Below are 11,963 nucleotides of genomic sequence, written 5' to 3' on the forward strand. Positions count from 1 at the left end.
TGTCACATTTTAAAATAATAATTACATATGTGTGATGGCAATTGTGCGTATATGAGCCTAATAGAGTGAAGACCAGAGCACAAGATGCGGATTTTAATTTGTTTACTAAAGTTAAAACCTGTCATGTATCGCGCTTTCGGACTCTTTTGCTTTCCGTACAACCTGACGGTTGTCATGGAAACGTTTTGTTGAGCTCTTGTCCGACATGACTCGGGTACGAGCACAGAACGCCAACTGGTCTAACTTTCAGTATGTATATATTATTCATTACTTTTACATGTTAGCCTGGAAGCTACCGTTAAACATTGTTATTGTCTTACGTGCCTGGAAGCTAGCGGTATACAGTATTATTGTCGTACATGTTAGCCTGGAAGCTAACGTTAATTGTCTTACATGCTAGCCTGGAAGCTAACGTTAAACATTACTTTTTTATTGTCTTACATATTAGCATGGAAGCCAACGCTAAACATTATTATCATCTTACATGTTAGCCTCTAAGCTAACATTAATATTGTCTTACACGTTAGTCTGGAAACTAAGGTCAAACATTATTATTAATAGCAGTTTGCCTTAAAATATCGGTGTTGACACTACTGTCCAGTTATGTCAACATTGACAGGTTAGGCGGCCATCTTGGAGAGGTCATGTTTTTCTTGTGCGACGTCATCAGGTGATGGCCTCCTCCCAGCGTGACGTCATCGACTTTTCCGCCCTGGAAAAAGAGTTGCGGACGAGCGTGGAGTCCGAACACAAATACAAACGGGAGAACGACGCGAAGCTGAGAGCCGTCAGTCAGGGCGTGTCCTCCTACCAGCAGTTCAGGTCAGACTCCCCCCCCCGCCCCCCCTCTCAGTAAGCTGTGGAGTCCCCCAAGGCAGTATATTCGGGCTTTTACTGTTCCTAATATACGTAAATGACATGTCATCAGCATGCGACTGTGAATTGTTCCTGTTTGCGGATGACTCGGCCCTGCTGGTATCCGGCAAGGACAAGTCACAGGTGGAGAAAATCCTCAGTGCTGAACTCCTTAGTATTTGCACCTGGCTCGCTGACAGTAAACTATCCATACACTTGGGTAAAACGGAATCCATCCTATTTGGGTCCCACATCAATCTCAAGAAAGTCAATGACTTCACTATAAAAGTGGGTGACATTGTTATCACCAGGAAAGATGAGGTCACCTACCTAAATTCCATTCTAGAGGCTAATCTTTCCTGTGATAAAATGGCAACCAAGGTAATCAAAAAGGTCAACCAAAGAACGAGATTTCTCTATAGAATCTCCTCTCTGGTCAACAAAAGCACCTTGAAGATTCTAGCGGGAACTCTCGCTCAAGCCTTTTTCGATTACGCATGCACCTCCTGGTACCCTAGCACCTCCAAAACCCTCAAATCTAGACTCCAAACATCCCAGAACAAGCTAGTCAGATTACTTCTAGACCTCCACCCCAGATCACACCTCACTCCTACCCACTTTTTCAAAGTGGGCTGGCTCAGGGTGGAAGACAGAGTAAAACAACTTGCACTGAGCCTTGTCAATAAAATCCGCTACATCTCCCTGATACCGAAGTACATGTCAAACTACTTCCTTAACGTAAATGACCGCCATAACCACAACACCAGGGGGAGCTCCACTAACCACTTTAAACCCAGATTCCGATCTAACAAAGGTCTAAACTCATTCTCCTTCTATGCCACATCAATGTGGAATGCACTCCCAACAGGTGTAAAAGAAGTGCATCTCTATCCTCCTTCAAAACCGCACTAAAACAACACCTCCAGGCAACTTCAACCCTAAACTAACACCCTCCCTTCCACATCCCACCTCCCCGGATTGTAAATAACCAAATGTAAATAATCAAATGTATTTCTAATGCAGTGTTTTTCAACCTTTTCTGAGCCAAGGCACATTTTTGCGTTGAAAAAATCCGTAGGCACACCACCAGCAGAATACATTAAAAAACAAAACTCAGTTGACAGTAAAAAGTCGTTGTTGCAATTGTTGGATATGACTTAAAACCATAACCAAGCATCCATCAATATAGCTATTGCCTCATAGTAGGTGTACTGTCACCACCTGTCACATCACGCCCTGACTTATTTGGAGTTTTTTGCTGTTTTCCTGTGTGTAGTGTTTTAGTTCTTGTCTTGCGCTCCTATTTTGGTGGCTTTTTCTTTTTTTGTGGTATTTTCCTGTAGCAGTTTCATGTCTTCCTTTGAGCGATATTTCCCGCATCTACTTTGTTTTAGCAATCAAGAATATTTCAGTTGTTTTTATTCTTCTCTGTGGGGACATTGTTGATTGTCATGTCATGTTCGGATGTACTTTGTGGACGCCGTCTTTGCACCACAGTAAGTCTTTGCTGTCCTCCAGCATTCTGTTTTTGTTTACTTTGTAGCCAGTTCAGTTTTAGTTTCATTCTGCATAGCCTTCCCTAAGCTCCAATGCCTTTTCTTAGGGGCACTCACCTTTTGTTTATTTTTGGTTTAAGCATTAGACACCTTTTTACCTGCACACTGCCTCCCGCTGTTTCTGACATCTACAAAGCAATTAGCTACCGGCTGCCACCTACTGATAGGGAAGAGTATTACACAGTTACTCTGCCAAGCTCTAGACAGCACAGACACTCAACAACAACACATAATTGGCAGACTATAATTACTGGTTTGCAAAAAATATTTTAAACCAAATAGGTGAAATTAGATAATCTCCCACGGCACACCAAACTGTATCTCACGGCACACTCGTGTGCCGCGGCACAGTGGTTGAAAAACACTGTTCTAATGTATATACTTGTTCTTATGCTATCTGAACTCACTATGTTCTCTGCTCGCTGTACATATCCTACCAAGTCAGACCTACACTGTTTCAATGCCCATTTCTCTGATGATGCAATTGTTGATGACTGAAGTGCTGTTATCAACCAAACCCTCCTCATCCCACCCCCCGGATTGTAAATAATGTAAATAATTCCATGTATATACTCTGATCATTAACTTGTGTGATGACTGTATTATGCTGATAGTATATATTTGTACCATGAATTGATTTACATGGACCCCGACTTAGACAAGTTGAAAAACTTATTCGGGTGTTACCATTTAGTGGTCAATTGTACGGAAAATGTACTGAACTGTGCAACCTACTAATAAAAGTTTCAATCAATCAATCAATTGACCTCTGACCCCTACCCTCTTCCTCTGCGTTACTCGGCAACACACTGAGGGACAATGTTTGTCTTTATTTAGAGACATGGTTCTCACCTGTCACCTGAAACCGCTGGACCATGACGACAAGAACGCTCCACGCAAACAACCATGGAACCCTCTGGTTGGCCCCGACATCAAGCACGCCGTGACCCCTGACCCTGATTACACACGTGACTCCTGATTCTTCACAGTGTGATGGTATCGATATCAGATATCAGTCCGATATCATGAAAAAAACAAGTATGTGATGATATCAGCTTGCATGTAAAATGTGTGATAGCATGTCTAATACAAGCAGTCATGCAGCGTTTTTACTAGTGCGCGATATAATGTGCGATACAAGCAGTCCTGCAGTGTTTACTTGTGTGTGATATCATGGAACATTTGTCAAAATAAACAAGTGTCAAATAATTATAGTTGCATATAAAGTCTCCAAGCAGAAGGGTATTAGGAAGTATCCAGTAACAAACGTGTCCGCATCAACCTAAAGGGGTCATATTTTGAATTTTTTTCTACATGTAAAGACTTTCTTGTGGTCTACATAACATGTAATATTGGTTCTTTGGTCAAAATGTTGCATAGATTATGTTTTACAGACCATCTTTAAGCCGCTTTCTTTTGCGGGTGGTCTTTTTTACGTGCCTCCACTTCGACAAGTAGTTTTTAACACTTCCATAGCGAGTCTACTGACTGATATAAGTTCGAACTATACGCTTGTGCATGTACGAGCCAGTCTGCCTGACAACAAGAGGATAGAGAAATATATTTGTAGTACAATACTTCTCACTGGTCATCCATAATATTAATAATAAATACTTGTCAAAGTGTACTCACATATTTGTAGTACTTCTCATTGGTCATCAATAATATTAATAATAAATACTTGTCAAAGTGTACTCACATATTTGTAGTACTTCTCATTGGTCATCAATAATATTAATAATAAATACTTGTCAAAGTGTACTCACATATTTGTAGTACTTCTCACTGGTCATCAATAATATTCATAATAAATACTTGTGAGAGTGCACTCACATATTTGTAGTACTTCTCACTGGTCATCAATATTATTAATAATAAATACTTGTCAAAGTGTACTCACATATTTGTAGTACTTCAAGTTCTCACTGGTCACCAATAATATTAATAAATACTTGTCAAAGTGTACTCATATATTAGTAGTACTTCTCACTGGTCATCAATAATATTAATAATAAATACTTGTCAAAGTGTACTCACATATTTGTAGTACTTCTCACTGGTCATCAATGATATTAATAATAAATTCTTGTCAAAGTGTACTCACATATTTGTAGTACTTCAAGTTCTCACTGGTCACCAATAATATTAATAATAAATACTTGTCAAAGTTTACTCACATATTTGTAGTACTTCTCACTGGTCATCAATAATATTAATAATAAATACTTGTCAAAGTGTACTCACATATGTGTAGTACTTCTCACTGGTCATCAATAATGTTAATAAATACTTGTCAAAGTGTACTCACATATTTGTGGTACTTCTCACTGGTCACCAATAATAATAATAAATACTTGTCAAAGTGTACTCACATATTTGTAGTACTTCTCACTGGTCATCAATAATATTAATAATAAATACTTGTCAAAGTGTACTCACAAATTTGTAGTACTTGTCACTAGTCATCAATAATATTGATAATAAATACTTGTCAAAGTGTACTCATATATTTGTAGTACTTCTCACTGGTCACCAATAATGTTAATAATAAATACTTGTCAAAGTGTACTCACATATTTGTAGTACTTCTCACTGGTCATCAATAATATTAATAATAAATACTTGTCAAAGTGTACTCACATATTTGTAGTACTTCTCACTGGTCATCAATAATATTAATAATAAATACTTGTCAAAGTGTACTCACATATTTGTAGTACTTCTCAATGGTCACCAATAATATTAATAATACATACTTGTCAAAGTGTACTCACATATTTGTAGTACCGTACTTCTCTAGGGTCACCAATAATAATAATAATTACTTGTCAAAGTGTACTCACATATTTGTAGTACTTCTCACTGGTCATCAATAATGTTAAAAATAAATACTTGTTAAATTGTACTCACATATTTGTAGTACTTCTCATTGGTCACCAATAATATTAATAACAAATACTTGTCAAAGTGTACTCACATAAAATGTTGTGCAAATGTATCATATATATGCTGTAATGCTACCTTAAAAGGCATGAGAAGGTAAACAAAGTGAATGTGTACTACGACGCCATCTTAGATGACATCGCAAATTATTGCTAATGAGTATGGCAAAGATCATACATCAAAAATCATAAATTTAGCTCGAAATATTTTAGACAAAAACCAAGTTTCAAATTTCAACTTATGATACATACCGGCGATGCAACCTTAAACAAAAGATATATGCAGTATTTCTTTGAAAATAACCCCCATAAAGTACGTGCTGGCACCGTGGATTTCTCTGCTTGGCTTATGCAACTTCCGGTCAATAAAGTTTGATTCAAAATACATACTTCTCAATGATGTAATAACTGCCATGACCACATGATGGCGACAAATACACATGTAATGTTAATTACATCCATCCATCCATTTCCTACCGCTTAGTCCCTTCGGGGTCGCGGGGGGCGCTGGAGCCTATCTCAGCTACAATCGGGCGGAAGGCGGGGTACACCCTGGACAAGTCGCCACCTCATCGCAGGGCCAACACAGATAGACAGACAACATTCACACACTAGGGCCAATTTAGTGTTGCCAATCAACCTATTACATAACAAGCTTATTTAAGCACAACACATTTCAACAACAACAGTTTACAACTTTTAGTTGTAACAGAACAGTCCCCGCTTGGCGTGGATAAACGCCACAAAAATTACTGGAAAAAACAGATACCGGTACCTCTCATGAAATAATCAAAGGTACAATCTCTGAGATGGGTCTGGTCAGCACCTTTGTATCATCTGACCTGACTACCCTTTGCTCTACTGAACGCACTTTGCCATCTTTACTTGGGAACACCTGAGTTACACGTGCAAGAGGCCATTCATTTCGGGGAATTTGGCTGTCTTTGAGTACAACGACCGAACCTACGCTCACGTTAAGCTGGCTAGAATGCCATTTGCGACGTGGTTGGAGAGTGGGAAGGAACTCCTTCTTCCACCTGTCCCAGAAGGTGTTTGACAGGTGCTGGACTTGGCGCCACTGGTGTTTGTAGAGGTCTGACGCTGTAAAGTTGCCAACTGGAGCCTTAAGAGGGGTTACCTTTTGGGTTATAAGAGTGGCCGGGGTCAAAGTGAAAGGGTCACTTGGGTCCGATGAAACAGGGACAAGGGGTCTTGCGTTTATAATAGCCGCCACTTCTGCCATAAAGGTGGCAAGAACTTCGTGAGTGAGTTTAGTAGTCTTGAGCTGGAAAAACATTGTGTCCAATATTTTCTGGGCAAGTCCAATCATTCTTTCCCATAACCCGCCAAAGTGGGAAGCGTGTGGAGGGTTAAAAGTCCATGTACATCCGTGTTCTTTAAGGTAGGTTTGTACAGCTGTGTTGTCTAAATTTGAGGGGATCTTCAGTTCTTTACATGCACTGACAAAATTGGTACCTCTATCAAAGCGAACACGTTTTACAGGTCCTCTTACTGCCAGAAACCGTCTGAATGCATTAACAAAGCTAGAGGTATCGAGAGACTCTATCACCTCAATGTGAACTGCTCTAATACTCAAGCACGTGAATAAGACAGCCCACCTTTTATTTTGGATGATACTTCCTCTTGTGCGCTGTGAAGACACAAACCATGGGCCAAAAACATCTAAGCCCACATTAGTGAATGGGGGGGTCCGTTGTAAGACGGTCTGGAGGGAGGTTTGACATTTTTTGTGTACTCATAGGGGCACAAAGTCTTTTGCAGGTTACACAATGATAGATGATTGTGCTCACCTTTCTCTTGCCACCTACAATCCACCATCCTGCAGAGCGAACAGCTCCTTCTGTGAAAAGGCGCCCTTGGTGTTGGGTCTGCTCGTGGTAGTGCTTAATGAGAAGAGCTGCAATATGGTGGTGGCCAGGAACTATGAGTGGGTTCTTTTCACCTTGGCTTAAGTTCGAATCACAGATGCGACCTCCTACTCTAAGAAGTCCATTTTCATCCAGGTAGGGGTCTAGGTTTTTGAGAGGACTGGTTCGGGGTAGTTTATCGTGTTTTTGCACACACTTCAATTCCTTGGCATACACATCCTGTTGTACTGCTTGAATGATTATGTTTTGGGCTTGGTTTGACTCGTCCACAGTGAGTCCTGTCTCACAGTAGTGCCAACCACGGCAGTGATTGATTTTGCTTGGCAGTGATTTGAAGTTATGTATGACGTGCAGTAGTCTCGAAATAGCACGCTTGAGAGACTTCCATGTCGAAAACTTGTTGAATCTGTCAGAGCCAAGTTGTTTGGTTGAGATTGTGGTTTTGAGTGTAGACACCTGTGGTCTGACATCAGAGTCCGTGCAAGGCTCAACAAGTTCGAAAGAGTCATTTGAGGGACTTTGATCTTGGAGCATGAAGTCAGGGCCAGTGAGCCAGTTAATAAGAGGTAACTGGTAAGCAGGAACAGAACGAGTGGCGTGATCTGCTGGGTTCTGGCTGCTCGGTACGTAATGCCATTGGCTTGGTTGAGAAGATTTGCGGATTCTCGTAACACGGTTAGCCACATAGACATAACATCTTCTTGTCTCGTGGATATAACCTAGAACTACTTTACTGTCTGTATAGAATGCAGTGTAGTCTATTTCAAAGCCTAATTCGTCTGTGAGAAGATCTGCAAGCTCGACTGCTAACACAGCAGCACTAAGCTCTAATCTTGGTATGGTCTGATCTGGGCGTGGTGCTAACTTTGCCTTACCTAAAACAAAGCCTACTTCACAGTTCCTAGCTGCATCTGTTACTCTTAAATAGGCCACTGCAGCTATAGCCTTAGTAGATGCGTCTGAAAATACCAACAACTCTTTTTTTGTAGTTGTTGAGGGAGACATTTCTGTGTACGCTCTGGGAATGGTCAAATTGGACAGTTCTTTAAGTGAGTCTTTCCACAGGGTCCAGGACTCTTCCATTTCTGAGGGCAATGGTGCATCCCAGTCTCCATTCTCCACCGTAAGTTCACGCAGAATGGACTTTCCCTGTATAGTTACTGGTGCTACAAAGCCTAATGGATCATAAAGGCTGTTTATTGTTGATAAAACACCTCGTCTAGTAAAGGGTTTTGTCTCGTCTGACACACTAAAGGTGAAGCAGTCTTTCTTTAGGTCCCAAAGGAGACCCAGGCTACGTTGCATGGGAACTGAATCAGCTTCAAAGTCTAAGTCCTTTAGGTCTTTGGCATGATCTTGTGAAGGGAATGCTTCGAGTACCTCTTTTCTGTTAGCTGCTATTTTATGCAGTCTTAGATTTGAGTTTGCAAGTGTGTCACGGGTTCTTTGTAATAAGGACACAGCCATTTCAACAGTGGGGAGAGATTTGAGTCCGTCGTCCACGTAGAAGTCGTGTGTGACAAACTGCTTGACATCTGGATCACAATCTGGCTGGTTGCGTAGAACAGACTGATGTAAGCCGTATATGGCCACTGCTGGTGATGGGCTATTCCCAAAGACGTGGACTCTCATCCTATACTCTACAATGTCTTTGGAAATGTCATTGTCACGAAACCACAAAAAACGCAAGTAATTTCTGTCTTGTTCTTGTACATTGAAACAATAAAACATCTGTTCAATGTCAGCTGTGAAGGCAACAGCTTCTTTTCTGAAGCGTATTAGGACATCTAACAGTGAGTTGTTAAGGTCTGGGCCTGTCAACAACACATCATTTAGTGACACATTCTTGTACTTTGCGCTGCTGTCAAAGACGACCCTAATCTGTTTGGGCTTGCGAGGGTGGTAGACACCGAATAGTGGCAAATACCAACATTCCTCTTCGTCTTTCAGTGGAGGGGCAAGCTCTGCATGTTTGTTTTCAAATATTTTGTCCATAAACGTGATGAAATGTTCCTTCATTTCTTCTTTCCTTTCAAAGCTCCGAACAAGAGACATTAAGCGGTTCAGGGCATGCGGTCTGTTGTTAGGTAGTTTTTGACGTGGCGACTTGAATGGTAATGGAGCTGTCCAGCTCTTGTCTGTATCCTTTTGCAGTCCTTCTTCCATTATTTTCAAGAAGGCTTTGTCCTGAATGGAGTGTGCGATGTAATTGTCATGTCTGGTTTGTTTGAACACATTACATCCTAAATGATCAGGTTCACAAGCGCTATCCACAAGTTGAGTGCTGAAGCTGAATGGAACTTGTACCTCACAATGTCTCTCTATTACGTTAAATACATTGGGGCATGGCTCAAACATTGTAGGACGCCCCTTCTCAGTTGTATTTGTGAACAGCGTCTTCACAGCGAGAGTTTTGTGGACATCACCTAAACACACGTTTCCTACTATGACCCACCCGAGGTCCAATTTTTGTGCATAGGGTGCGTTGTTAGGGCCACTTATCTGTTTACGGACTTTGTGAACCCTAATAACATCCCGTCCGAGAAGCATGAGTATAGGGGCATTAGAGTCCAGGTCAGGGATGAGGTGAGCTACTAACTTTAGGTGACTGTGTTGCATAGCTGCACTGGGTGTGGGAATTTCATCTCTATCGTTTGGGATATTTCTACATTCAATGAGGCTAGGCAATGGGATGTGGACTGAACCATCTATGGCTGCCACTACATATAAATAAATGATAAATGATAAATGGGTTGTACTTGTATAGCGCTTTTCTACCTTCAAGGTACTCAAAGCGCTTTGACACTACTTCCACATTTACCCATTCACACACACATTCACACACTGATGGAGGGAGCTGCCATGCAAGGCGCTAACCAGCACCCATCAGGAGCAAGGGTGAAGTGTCTTGCTCAGGACACAACGGACATGACGAGGTTGGTACTAGGTGGGGATTGAACCAGGGACCCTCGGGTCGCGCACGGCCACTCTTCCACTGCGCCACGCCGTCCCATTCCATTCCATATCCTGTAGCTCTCCTGCCCATTGCTTCTTTAGTACCAGCACATGTCCTTAGTGAGTAAGGGGAACTAGGGCCACGGTCATTGAACAATTCAAAGAACTCAGGACATACTAACGACCTGTTACTTTGTTCATCATGGATGGCATAGAGCTTTACTGCTTGTTCAGGATGGCCTGCTGGATACACTTTAACAAGACTAATTTTAGAGCAGGATCTGCCTGCTTCGTTCATGCCACAAACCTGTGTGCACTTGGATGTGATCTCCTCCGACTTAGCGGAGTCACACTCCCCGCCATACTATGCTGCAGGTTCAGTTTCTTTAAGCCAGGGTGCTGGTCCTGGGTGAAGAGCAGTGCAGTGTTTTTCATCAAGACACTCAGAGCACTGTATCTTGACCATACAGTTTTTTGCAATGTGTGTAGATGAAGAACAGCATTTGAAGCAAATGTGGTTCTCTTTTAAGAATGCTTTTCGATCATCGAGTGTTTTCATTCGAAATAATCTGCACTTCGAGAGGGGATGAGGTTTCATGTGAATTGGGCAAAGCTTGTCGCTGTCTACAGCTTTGTTTGCCGTTCTATGTGTATCTAAATTGTAGCGGGAGACTACATCAGTTTTGTGCACTGAAATTTATTTTTGTTTATATGCTCTCCATGGCAGTTTGTCGAGTTTGGGTACGTCAGGGAACGATGTAAAGTTAAAGCTGGGGTCATTTCTTGAGTTAGCTTCCTGCGTTACAAAGTCTACAAAAACATTGAATGGTGGGAAGGGGACACGTTGTGTGCGTTTGTATTTAGCTCCTACTGTGATCCATCTTTCTTGCAAATTGAAGGGAAGTTTCTGCACGATTGGATTTAATCCTCTTGCGGTATCCAAAAACGCAAGACCAGGAAGGTCTCCTTCAGCTTTAGCACTCTGCATTTCCATGAGCAGGTCACTAAACTTCCTGAGTTTTGTGTAGTCTTTGGATGTGATTTTGGGGAACATATCAATTATTTTGAAGAGTGTATCCTCAATCACTTCAGCTGAGCCATAACATTGCTCAAGCCTGTCCCACATCATATTGAGACCTTTGGTTGGGTTGTTAATGTGTATGGCTCTAATTTGTTCTACATGTTCAGAGGATTCTTTGCCAAGCCACTTTAACATCAAGTCCATCTCCTCACTTGTTGTTAACTCTAATCCATTTATTGAATTTTTAAAGGAACGTTTCCAAGCTCTGAAATTTTGAGGCTTGTCGTTAAATTGCAGTAGTCCTGTTGCTACTATTTCCCGGCGAGCAAAGTATCTAATGAAGTCACTCACATTAGAGTTTTTAGGCTCTTGGCATAAAGGCCGGACATCATGGAAGTTGGATGCTGATACCTGATCTGACCAACTTGCACTGTAATTGTTATGGATGTGAGGAGAGGAGGAAATGACTGAGGGGTTTTGGAAGTTTTTAAGATCATTAGGAGGGCCAAAGGGAATTTGTTGAAAGTCACTTTGTTTTGTTGGCTGAAGTAATTGATTGCTAGTGAGCTTTGACTTGCTCTGAGGAGCATTTTCACATTGTGATGGCTGTGTAACAACATCTTTTCCCTCTTTTACAAATTCTGCTTGGCTGAGGACATATTGCTTTGTACGTTCAGATGTGACAAAAGAACAAGGATTGCTGCGTGCTTCTACCTGTGTCATTACAGCTGTTTCTAATGCCTCT

General features: G+C 41.4%; 1 protein-coding gene across 1 annotated transcript; it reads left to right on the plus strand.

The window, feature by feature from the left end:
• The first annotated feature begins 137 nt into the window (after positions 1-137).
• On the plus strand, positions 138-3,621 carry dnaaf19 (dynein axonemal assembly factor 19). The gene is made up of 3 exons (XM_061982175.1): positions 138-249; positions 671-822; positions 3,249-3,621. The coding sequence occupies exons 2-3, from the start codon at positions 674-676 to the stop codon at positions 3,388-3,390; spliced, it is 291 nt and encodes a 96-aa protein (XP_061838159.1). The 5' UTR covers positions 138-249; positions 671-673; the 3' UTR covers positions 3,391-3,621.
• The last annotated feature ends 8,342 nt before the right edge of the window (positions 3,622-11,963 follow it).

Source organism: Nerophis lumbriciformis, linkage group LG24 (genome assembly GCF_033978685.3).
Source record: "Nerophis lumbriciformis linkage group LG24, RoL_Nlum_v2.1, whole genome shotgun sequence".
In the NCBI taxonomy this organism is placed as follows: domain Eukaryota; kingdom Metazoa; phylum Chordata; class Actinopteri; order Syngnathiformes; family Syngnathidae; genus Nerophis; species Nerophis lumbriciformis.

What these genes read in the sequence shown, in the direction of transcription:
- dnaaf19 (XM_061982175.1), top strand. Translation starts at nt 674, where the DNA reads ATGGCCTCCTCCCAGCGTGACGTCATCGACTTTTCCGCCCTGGAAAAA. An exon ending in TCCTCCTACCAGCAGTTCAG is followed by an intron (nt 823 to 3,248) that starts GTCAGACTCCCC and finishes GTCTTTATTTAG; the next exon opens with AGACATGGTTCTCACCTGTC.